We start from the raw sequence: 12,625 nt of genomic DNA, 5'->3' as shown, positions 1-12,625 counted from the left end.
ACACTCTAAAGTGATTTCACACAAGCAATCAATAAAAAATCAGGAAAAAATCTTTGTGTGCAATATTTGAACTATTATTTTCTCATTGACCTATATTAATTGTATTTAGGTGCCATGATGTATTTATAAAACAGTAGTACTTGAAATATTTTAACATGTAACTGGTTATTAGCATAACCCCATGAATAGTTCCTGAAGAAATATCATAAGTTGATGACTTTAACTAACTCTATAAATAAAATAAATATTGAGGAACAATATAGAGATCTGTCACTTATTATAAAAAAAGTTTACTAAATATTGTTTGCTTAAAGTATAGAGTAATAAAAAAATCATGTTCTGGTTCAAGGAGGCAATCTAGGAAGATCTGCAACTCTGACTGCAACAATATAGGTCATATTTTCTCCTTATCTTGAAACCAAATTTATTGAACTATAATTTACATGTGGTAAAATTCAACATAGCAAGAATTTTCTCAATGTCAATAGAGGTGAAGTGCTTTTCTGTTCTGGGTATGGGAACCATGGTATTCTAGACTGGAGTTTTCAAGTTTTAGATATCACTGTATCTCCATATTTGTTATGTTGCCCCATCAGATAACAAATATACATATTATATTTTAACACATGTATGCTACATGTTTGAAATCAAGCATTTTCTTTCAAGGATATTGGGTTGTTGACTTTATTTAATGACTTAAGAAATAAGGTGTTCACAAGTTATATTACCTAACTGGGGTTTGATACAGAAGCTACTTAAGTTCATGCTTCTAAATTTTTATATAGAAATAATTTAGGATATCATCAGTTTTATTGCAGATCTTAGAAGAACTCTTTAAACATAAATTTAATTGATTTTGATGGGGAAACAGTGGAAACAGTGTCAGATTTTATTTGGGGGGGGGTTCCAAAATCACTGCAGATGGTGACTACACCCATGAAATTAAAAGACGCTTACTCCTTGGAAGGAAAGTTATGACCAACCTAGATACCATATTCCAAAGCAGAAACATTACTTTGTCAACAAAGGTCCATCTAGTCAGGGCTATGGTTTTTCCAGTAGTCATGTATGGATGTGAAAGTTGGACTGTGAAGAAAGCTGAGTGCCAAAGAATTGATGCTTTTGAACTGTGGTGTTGGAGAAGACTCTTGAGAGTCCCTTGGCCTGCAGGGAGATCCAACCATTCCATTCCAAAGGAGATCAATCCTGGGTGTTCATTGGAAGGACTGGCGCTAAAGCTGAAACTCCAAAACTTTGTCCACCTCATGTGAAGAGTTGATTCATTGGAAAAGACTCTGATGCTGGGAGGGATTGGGGACAGGAGGAGAAGGGGACGACAGAGGATGAGATGGCTGGATGGCATCACTGACTCGATGGAGGTGAGTTTGAGTGAACTCCGGGAGCTGGTGATGGACATAGAGGCCTGGCGTGCTGCGATTCATGGGGTCGCAAAGATTCAGACAAGACTGAGCAACTGAACCAAACTGAACTGAAAAAAGCATTAAGGGGTTCTTAACTCAGATTTTAAGCTCTGGTAAGGATTTTGAAGTAAGAGAACCAAACATCCAACAATGTAATAAGAAAAGACTAGATCTAAAATAGCATGCTTATGTTATGTCTGGTCACAAAAACTTTCTCTCAAGGATTTTCATCACGGCAACATTAACATCTTTATTCCTGAGGCTGGAGAACAGGGGATTCAGTATGGGCAGAGCAATAGGATGAAACACAGAGGACACTTTCCCTTAGTCCATGGAGCTCACAGATGATGGATGCAGGTTCATGAATGTTAGAGATCCATAGAAAATAGTAACAGCTGAGATGTGCAAGCTGCATGTGTTGAAGGCTTTGGACCTGCCATCTGTGGACCAAATGTGGATGATGCTGGAAATTATGAAGATGAAGGAGCTGAGGATGGTCAGGATGCGGACAGGGATGTTCAGTTCAATTCAGTCGCTTAGTCGTATCTGACTCTTTGCGATCCCATGAATTGCAGCACGCCAGGCCTCCCTGTTCATCACCATCTCCCGGAGTTCACTTAGACTCACGTCCATTGAGTCAGTGATGCCATCCAGCCATCTCATCCTCTGTTGTCCCCTTCTCCTCCTGCCCCTAATCCCTCCAGTATCAGAGTTTTTCCCAATGAGTCAACTCTTCACATGAGGTGGCCAAAGTATTGGAGTTTCAGCTTTAGCATCATTCCTTCCAAAGAAATCCCAGGGCTAATCTCCTTCAGAATGGACTGGTTGGATCTCCTTGCAGTCCAAGGGACTCTCAAGAATCTTCTCCAACACCACAGTTCTAAAGCATCAATTCTTCGGTGCTCAGCTTTCTTCACAGTCGAACTTTCACATCCATACATGACTACTGGAAAAACCCTAGCCTTGACTAGATGGACCTCAGTCAGCAAAGTAATGTCTCTGCTTTTGAGTATGCTATCTAGGTTGGTCATAACTTTTCTTCCAAGGAGTAAGCATCTTTTAATTTCATGGCTGCAGTCACCATCTGAAGTGATTTTGCAGCCCCCAAAATTAGTCTGACACTGTTTCCACTGTTTCCCCATCTATTTCCCATGAAGTGATGGGACCAGATGCCATGATCTTCATTTTCTGAATGTTGAGCTTTAAGCCAACTTTTTCACTCTCCTCTTTCACTTTCATCAAGAGGCTTTTTAGTTCCTCTTCACTTTCTGCCATAAGGGTGGTGTCATCTGCATACCTGAGGTTACTGATATTTCTCCCAGCAATCTTGATTCCAGCTTGTGCTTCCTCCAGCCCAGTGTTTCTCATGATGTACTCTGCATATAAGTTAAATAAGCAGCTTTGCTGAAGCAGCCATGAAAAGATATCCCACATCCAAGGCAAGAGAAATCCAAGGAAGATGGTAGGTGCTAAGAGAAGGTATCAGAGGGTAGACAGACTGAAACCACAATCACAGACAACTAGGCAATCTGATCGCATGGACCACAGCCTTGTCTAACTCAGTGAAACTAAGCCATGCCATGTGGGGCCACCCAAGATGGACAGGTCATGATGGACAGGTCTGACAGAATGTTGTCCACTGGAGAAGGGAATGGCAAACCACTTCAGGATTCTTGCCTTGAGAACTCTATGAATAGTATGAAAAGGCAAAAAAAGACAGGACGCTGAAAGAAAAACTCCCCAGGTCGGTAGGTGCTCGATTTCGTACTGGAGGTCAGTGGAGAAATAACTCCAGAAAGAATGAAGGGATGGAGCCAAACCAAAAATAACACCCAGTTGTGGATGGGACTGGTGATAGAAGCAAGGTCTGATGCTATAAAAGCATAGGAACCTGGAATATTAGGTCCATGGATCAAGGCAAATTATAAGTGGTCAAACAGGAGATGGAAAGAGTGAACATTGACATTCTAGGAATCAGCGAACTAAAATGGACTGGAATGGGTGAATTTAACTCAGATGACCATTAACTCAGATGCCCCATTACTGTGGGCAGGAATCCCTTAAAAGAAATGGAGTAGCCATCATAGTCAACAAAAGAGTCTGAAATGCAGTGCTTGGATGCAGTCTCAAAAACGACAGAATGATCTCTGTTCATTTCCAAGGCAAACTGTTCAACATCACAGTAATCCAAGTCTATGCCCCAACAAGTAATGCTGAAGAAGCTGAACTTGAATGGTTCTATGAAGACCTACAAGACCTTTTAGAACAAACATCCCAAAAAGATGTCCTTTTCATTATAGGGGACTGGAATGCAAAAGTAGAAAGTCAAGAAACACCTGGAGTAGCAGGCAAATTTGGTCTTGGAGTACAGAATGAAGCAGGGCAAAGGCTAATAGAGTTCTGCCAAGAGAACACACTGGTCATAGCAAACTCCCTCTTCCAACAACACAAAAGACTCTATACATGGACATCACCAGATGGTAAACACTGAAATCACATTTATTGATTAGCTCTAGTAATTTACTGGTGGTGTCCTGAGGGTTTTCTATGTAGAGGATCATATCATCTGCAAACAGTGAGTTTTACTTCTTATCCAATCTGGATTTCATTTATTCCTTTTTCTTCTCTGATTGCTGTGGCTAAAACTTCCAAAACTATGTTGAATAGTAGTGGTTAGAATGGACACCCTTGTCTTGTTCCTGTCTTTAGGGGAAATGCTTTCAATTTTTCACCAGTGAGGATAATATTTGCTGTGGGTTTATCATATATGGCTTTTTATTATGTTGAGGTATGTTCCCTCTCTGCCTTCTTTCTGGAGGGTTTTTGTCATAAATGGATATTGAATTTTGTCAAAGACTTTCTCTGCATCTATTGAGGTAATCATATGTTTTTTATCTTTCAATTTGTTAATGTGGTGTATCACATTGATAGATTTGTGAATATTGAAGAATCTTTGCAACCCTGGGATAAAGCCCACTTGGTCAAGATGTATGATTTTTTAATACTTTGTTGGATTCTGTTTGCTAGAATTTTGTTGAGGATTTTTGCATCCATGTTCAGCAGTGATATTGACCTATAGTTTTCCTTTTTTGTGTGTTTTTTCTTTGTCTGGTTTTGGTATTAGGGTGATGGTGGCCTCATAGAATGAGCTTGACAGTTTACACTCCTCTGCAATTTTCTGGAAGAGTTTGAGTAGAACAGGTGTTAGCTCCTCTTTAAACTTTTGGTAGAATTCACCTGTGAAGCCATCTGGTCCTGGGCTTTTGTTTGTTGGAAGATTTTTGGTTGCAGTTTCGATTCCAGTGCTTGTGATGGATCTGTTAAGATTTTCTATTTCTTCCTGGTTCAGTTTTGGAAGGTTATACTTTTCTAACAATTTGTCCATTTCTTCCAAGTTGTCTATTTTATTGGCATATAGTTGCTGATAGTAGTCTCTTATGATCCTTTGTATTTCTGTGTTATCTGTTGTGATTTTTCCATTTTCATTCCTAATTCTTGATGAGTCTGGCTAATGGCTTCTCTATTTTATTTATCCTCTCCAAAAACTCGCCTTTTAATGTAAAATTATTTATTTTAATTGGAGGCTAATTACTTTACAATATTGTATTGGTTTTGCCATACATCGACATGTATCTGCCACGGGTATACACGTGTTCCGCATCCTAAACCCTCCTCCCTCTTCCCTCCCCATACCATCCCTCTGCATCATCCCAGTGCACCAGCCCCAAGCATCCTGTATCATGCATCGAACCTGGCCTGGCGATTTGTTTCACATATGATATTACACAAGTTTCAGTGCCATTCTCCCAAATCATCCCACCCTCGCCCTCTCCCATAGAGTCCAAGAGACTGTTTTATACATTTGTGTCTCTTTTGCTGTCTCACATACAGGGTTTCATTACCGTCTTTCTAAAATTCCATATATATGTGTTGGTATACTGCATTGGTGTTTTTCTTTCTGGCTTACTCCACTCTGTATGATAGGCTCCAGTTTCATCCACCTCATTAGAACTGATTCAAATGTATTCTTTTTAATGGCTGAGCAATACTCCATTGTGTATATGTACCACAGCTTTCTTATCCATTCATCTGCTTATGGACATATAGGTTGCTTCCATGTCCTGGCTATTATAAACAGTGCTGCGATGAACATTGGAGTACACGTGTCTCTTTCCATTCTGGTTTCCTAGGTGTATATGCTCAGCAGTTGGATTGCTGGGTCATAAGGCAGTTCTATTTCCAGCTTTTTAAGGAATCTCCACACTGTTCTCCGCAGTGGCTGTACTAGTTTGCATTCCCACCAACAGTGTAAGAGGGTTCCCTTTTCTCCACACCCTCTCCAGCATTTATTGCTTGTAGACTTTTGGATAACAGCCATTCTGACTGGCATGAAATGGTACCTCATTGTGTTTTTGAATTGCATTTCTCTGATAATGAGTGATGTTGAGCATCTCTTCATGTGTTTGTTAGCCACCTGTATGTCTTCTTTGGAGAAATGTCTATTTAGTTCTTTGGCCCATTTTTTGATTGGGTTGTTTATTTTTCTGGAATTGAGCTGCAGGAGTTGCTTGTATATTTTCAAGATTAGTTGATTGTCAGTTGTTTCATTTGCTATTATTTTCTCCCATTCTGAAGGCTATCTTTTCACCTTGCTTACAGTTTCCTTTGTTGTGCAGAAGCTTTTAAGTTTAATTAGGTTCCATTTGTTTATTTTCGCTTTTATTTCCAATATTCTGGGAGGTGGGTCATAAAGGATCCTGCTGTGATGTATGTCAGAGAGTGTTTTGCCTATGTTCTCCTTTAGGAGTTTTATAGTTTCTTGTCTTACATTTAGATCTTTAATCCATTTTGAATTTATTTTTGTGTATGGTGTTAGAAAGTATTCTAGTTTCATTCTTTTACAAGTCAAAAACCACCTCTTAGTTTTGCTGATTTTTTCTACAGTCTCCTTTGTTTCTCTTTCATTTATTTCTGCCCTAATTATCTTAATGTTACTAGGACAACAGATTTTAAAATAACGAAGTAAAATTAATTAACCATGTATAAAATACAATTATTTTAATTTTTTTTTTTTTTTTTTTTTTTTTTTTTTTTTTTTTTTTTTTTTTTTTTTTTTTTTTTTTTTTTTTTTTTTTTTTTTTTTTTTTTTTTTTTTTTTTTTTTTTTTTTTTTTTTTTTTTTTTTTTTTTTTTTTTTTTTTTTTTTTTTTTTTTACTTGTATAATTCATTTATTTTAATTGTAAATAGTAAATATAAATATTGATTCAAAAGTCAAACCTATATATAGTTGATTTAAAGTTTTGGTTTGGTGTAAGAATTCAGAATATTGATGTAATTATTAATTTTTGAGATCCTCACTATTAAACATTCTAGTTGCTAGGTTACATATATAAAGAAACATTTTATTAGGCACTTTTGTTTCTTATCCCTTCTATTTTCATGTTCCATTTTTGTATTTTCTTGTGTATTTTTATTTTTTGTTCCAAAATCAGAAAATTGGAAATAATCTAACATTTAACTGAATCAAATTAAATTGGACACTCAAGTGTGGAGAGATACTATAAAATATAGTTAAAACATATCAGTTCAATTATTATTACCAATTTACACTTGCATGTGTTAGTGTTTCTCAATTTTGAATATTCATTTCAAGTAAACATGGGAGTTTTTTTATTATTATTTCAATACCCAGGGTACACCATATGTCAATAAAGTCAAAATTTTAGAGGATAGTGTAAGATATCAGTACTTTTTGAAAACTTCGCAACCTTTAATGTAAACAGGAATAACCTAAGGATCTTGATCAAAACCAGATTCTGATAGTAAGTCTTATAAATGGATTTGAAATTCTGCATTTTAGATAAAATCTCTCAGATCTTGTCACTGCTATTCATCTAATGGACCACTTGGAAAAAACAAGAGGTAGAAGATCTCTTGTTTTGAACACCTTCCCTAGAGTTCTTTCAGATTCAAGCAAGATGCCCCGCATCTGTGCATTAAAGTTTCTTTAGCACTGGATTTTCTGTGGCTGCAGGATTCTGGGATATTTGAAGGGAAATATGTGTGTCTGGAATTCCACCTTATAGGTGAGCAGACTATGATTTACAGCTACTTCAGTATGCTGAGTAAAAAAAAGCAAGAAAGAGAGTTGGAGTTTGGTAAAGGTCAAAGCTGTATGTCAACCTTATTTAATTTGTATGCAGAGTATATCATGCAAAATGCTGAGCCAGATGAAGCACAAGCTGGAACCAACATTGCTGGAAGAAATATCAATAATCTCAGATATGCGGATGACACCACCCTCATGGCAGAAAAAGAAGAGGAACTAATGAGCCTCTTAATGAGGGTGAAAGAGGAGAGCGAAAAGCCTGGCTTAAAACTCAACATTCAAAAAACTAAGACCATAGCATCCTATCCAATCACTTCATGGCAAATAAATGGGGAAACAATGGAAATAGCAACATACTTTATTTTCTTGGGCTCCAAAACCACTGCAGATGGTGACTGCAGCTGTGAAATTAAAAGACACTTGCTCCTTGGAAGAAAAGCTATGACCAAACAAAACACCATATTAAAAAGCAGAGATATTAGTTTGCTGACCAAGATCCATCTAGTCAAAGCTTTGGTTTTTATAGTAATCATGTATGGATGTGAGAGTTGGACCATAAAGGCTGAACACCAAAGACTTGATGTTTTTGAACTGTGGTGTTGGAGAGACTCTCTTGAGAGTCTCTTGGACTGCAAAGAGATCAAACCAGTAAATCATCAAGGAAATCAATCCTGAATATTCATTAGAAGGAATATATGTACATGTACATATGTATATACATATATAAATACATGTATATATGTATTCTAAATTATATATATAACAGAGTAGGAATTATGACTATGATAGTTTTTTTAGTCTTTTTTAAAATTTATTTTAATTGATAGGAGAGGAATTTTAATTGTAGCCATTTACCTTCTTTTATACTACTGATGAAAACTAAGTCAAATAATATGAGGGCACTTGGAAAATGAATGTCCGACATCCATGAATGAATGGATAATTAAATACAAGGGTAGTAAATAATATTATGTTATATGTATTTTTGTTCTATAATTAGACACTACAGGTGAATAAGTTTAAACACTATCCAAAGAATGCCGGGAGAAATATCAATAACCTCAGATATGCAGGTGACACCACCCTTATGGCAGAAAGTGAAGAGGAACTAAAAAGCCTCTTGGTGAAAGTGAAAGAGGAGAGTGAAAAAGTTGCCTTAAAACTCAACATTCAGAGAACTAAGATCATGGCATCTGGTCCCATCACTTCATGGGAAATAGATGGGGAAACAGTGGAAACAGTGTCAGATTTTATTTTGGGGGGCTCCAAGATCATTGCAGATGGTGATTGCAGCCATGAAATTAAAAGACGCTTACTCCTTGGAAGAAAAGTTATGACCAACCTAGATAGCATACTCAAAAGCAGAGACATTACTTTGCTGACTGAGGTCCATCTAGTCAAGGCTATGGTTTTTCCAGTAGTCATGTATGGATGTGAAAGTTCGACTGTGAAGAAAGCTGAGTGCCAAAGAATTGATGCTTTTGAACTGTGGTGTTGGAGAAGACTCTTGAGAGTCCCTTGGACTGCAAGGAGATCCAACCAGTCCATCCTAAAGGAGATCAGTCCTGGGTGTTCTTTGGAAGGAATGATGCTAAAGCTGAAACTCCAATACTTTGGCCACCTCACGTGAAGAGTTGACTCATTGGAAAAGACTCTGATGCTGGGAGGGATTGGGGACAGAAGGAGAAAGGGACGACAGAGGATGAGATGTCTGGATGGCATCACTGCCTCGATGGACATGAGTTTGAGTGAACTCCAGGAGTTGGTGATGGACAGAGAGGCCTGGAGTGCTGCGATTCATGGGGTCGCAAAGTCGGACACAACTGAGCGACTGAAATGAACTGAACTGAAAGAACATTGACCTGTCAGTAATGAGTACAATGGTTTGAACTGAGAAGAGACAGAAGACAGCTGTGCATTTAGAATTTCATAAGAATTTATAGTTGTTGTTACTTAGTCTCTAAGTCATGCCCGACTTTATTTTGATGCCCCTGGACTGTAGCCCACCAAGCTCTTCTGTCCATGGAATTTCCCAGGCTAGAATACTGGAGGGGGTTGCCATCCTTCTCCAAGGGATCAGGGATTGGACTCACTTGTCCCGCATTGGCAGGCAGATTCTTTATCACTGAGGCACCAGAGAAGACCCAGATTTATAGTAACCCAATGACAAAAATGCTCAGAAGCAAATAAGGAATCATATGAAAGGAAATAAAAAATGATTCTAAGATGAAACTGACATAAAATGGCAATTGTTTGTAAATTATTGTTTTTTGGCTACTATAAGTAGCTGTTCCATTAATAATACAGCATTACTGCTGCTACTGCTAAGTCACTTCAGTTGTGTCCAACTCTGTGCGACCCCATAGACGGCATCCCACCAGGCTCCCCCATCCCTGGGACTCTCCAGGCAAGAACACTGGAGTGGGTTGCCATTTCCTTCTCCAATGCATGAAAGTGAAAAGTGAAAGTGAAATCGCTCAGTCGTGTCTGACTCTTAACATCCCCATGGACTACAGCCTACCAGGCTCCTCCATCCATAGGATTTTCCAGGCAAGAGCACTGGAGTGGGGTGCACTAGTATAAAGATAAAAAATGCGTTGGGCCACTTTTATAAAACTTACTGGTGTTGAGCATAGAAATTTTAATCTCTTTAGTGAGACTCTATCATAAGATTCTGCAGTAACTCTCCAACTGATTTTTTTTTTCCCTTTCATCAGGACAGGTTTGAAATATTTCGATTATTTTCATTATATCAAATGAAACAAAAGTGATACTAGGATTGGAGAGAGAGAAGAAAGCAGCACAGTCTTATAAGAAACACTATATTAAAGTGTAGAAGAAGATTACTGGTAAGGACTTAGACTTACCCACATTTACTTGGGGCCAATATATTTTGACTAAAATCACAGGTCCTGGAGCCAGATATTCCAGATTCTTGTCATTTATTATGTTTGGCAACATGGACATTTACTGAAACTAAATAAGTGTCAGTTTATTCAGCTTTCAAAATAAAATAGTACTAGGGCTTGCCCTGAGAGAAAACTGTAAATGCTAAATGAAGTCATCTACTTTAAAGCGCTGGGCTTTCTGCTTGATATTTTATACTATCTAAATTATGTATTATTATCTTATGATGATCATCATAGTTGTTTGCATTTTTTTAATCAAACTGGAGCTCTTTTTTTAATATAAATTTATTTTAATTGGAGGTTAATTACTTTACAATATTGTATTGGAGCTTCTTTAATTCTTAAGAATCTGTAACTTTATTCTTGTTGTTTCTCCATACATAGTTACTGTAACACAGTTTCAATGGAGGTGTCCCAGAGAGAATTTGGGAAAGGTATTACATGAGAAAATGATTCTGAGTTTCCAAAAATTTGAACAATAAAACTAAAACATTGCCTATCTCAGCAAACCAAAGGCATATTTCTTTTTTTTTTTAATTTTACTTTACTTTATTTTACTTTTACTTTATTTTACTTTACAATACTGTATTGGTTTTGCCATACATTGACATGAATCCACCATGGGTGTACATGCGATCCCAAACATGAACCCCTCTCCCACCCCTCTACTACAAAGCCACAGTCATCAAGACAGTATGGAACTGGCACAAAGACAGAAACATAGATCAATGGAACAAAATAGAAAGCTCAGAGATAAATCCACACACATAGGGACACCTTATCTTTGACAAAGGAGGCAAGAATATACAATGGAGTAAAGACAATCTCTTTAACAAGTGGTGCTGGGAAAACTGGTCAACCACTTGTAAAAGAATGAAACTAGATCACTTCCTAACACCACACATGAAAATAAACTCAAAATGGATTAAAGATCTAAATGTAAGACCAGAAACTGTAAAACTCCTAGAGGAGAACATAGGCAAAACACTCGACGACATAAATCACAGCAGGATCCTCTATGATCTACCTCCCAGAAAAGCAAAAATAAACAAATGGGATCTAATTAAAATGAAAAGCTTCTGCACAACAAAGGAAAATATAAGCAAGGTGAAAAGACGGCCTTCTGAATGGGAGAAAATAATAGCAAATGAAACAACTGACAAACAACTAATCTCAAAAATATACAAAGGCATATTTCTTATATGACACTATGACATTAAGTCTGTTTATCTAAATTTTCCACTCTCCAGAATTTTCTTCAGAGCAAATTTGACATCCTTATTCCGCAGACTGTAGATCAGAGGGTTTAGCATGGGTACAATGCAGGTATAAAACACAGAAGATACTTTCCCTTGGTTCATAGAGCTCACAGATGAAGGCTTCAGATACATGAACGCTGCAGATCCATAGAAAACCGCAACAGCTGAGATATGAGAGCTGCACGTGCTGAAGGCTTTGGACCTGCCTTCAGTGGAGTGAATTTGAAGGATGGTAGAGAGGATGAAAATGTAGGAAGCAAGGATGGTTAAAACAGGAATCAGGATATTAAAAGCACTAAGGACTAGAGCCAATAATTCATTCATGGAAATGCAAGAACAGGATAGCTCTAAGAGTGGGAAGACATCACAGAAATAATGGTTAACCACCTTGGCCTTGCAGAAATAGAGTCTAAACATAAATCCTGTGTGGACTGCAGATTCAATGATGCATAAAATAGAAACTGTCACTGTGAGCTGGAAGCACCTATAATAAGACATGATGACATTGTAAAGCAAAGGGTTACAAATGGCAACATAGCGGTCATATGCCATTACAGCCAGCATATAACATTCTGCAATAATAAAAGCAATAAAGAAATAGAGCTGAGTCATACACTCCGGGTAGGAGATGATATTCTTCTCTGTCACAAAGTTCACCAGCATTTTGGGGGTAATGACAGTGGAAAGACAGAAATCAATAAAGGACAAATTGGTGAGGAAATAGTACATGGGGGTGTGCAGGTGAGAACTGAGCCCTATCAGTGTGATCATGCCCAGGTTCCCCACCACTGTGACTGAGTAGATTCCTAGGAAGAAGACCAGAAGGGGGATCTGGAGCTCTGGTTTCTCTGTGAGCCCAGCGAGGATGAAGTCAGTTACTGAGGAGAGATTTCCAGGGTTCATTTTCTTCTCAGCAGGTTCTAGGTT

General features: G+C 37.6%; 1 protein-coding gene across 1 annotated transcript; it reads right to left on the bottom strand.

Annotated features, from left to right (window-relative positions):
- On the bottom strand, positions 11,666 to 12,625 carry LOC108634193. The gene has a single exon (XM_018042679.1). It carries the CDS (start codon positions 12,599 to 12,601, stop codon positions 11,666 to 11,668), a length of 936 nt encoding a protein of 311 aa, XP_017898168.1. The 5' UTR covers positions 12,602 to 12,625.

This window comes from Capra hircus, chromosome 29 (assembly GCF_001704415.2).
Source record: "Capra hircus breed San Clemente chromosome 29, ASM170441v1, whole genome shotgun sequence".
Classification (NCBI taxonomy): Eukaryota; Metazoa; Chordata; class Mammalia; order Artiodactyla; family Bovidae; genus Capra; species Capra hircus.
Note: the sequence above shows the minus strand (reverse complement) of the source record. Positions and strands in the feature narration are given on the sequence as shown.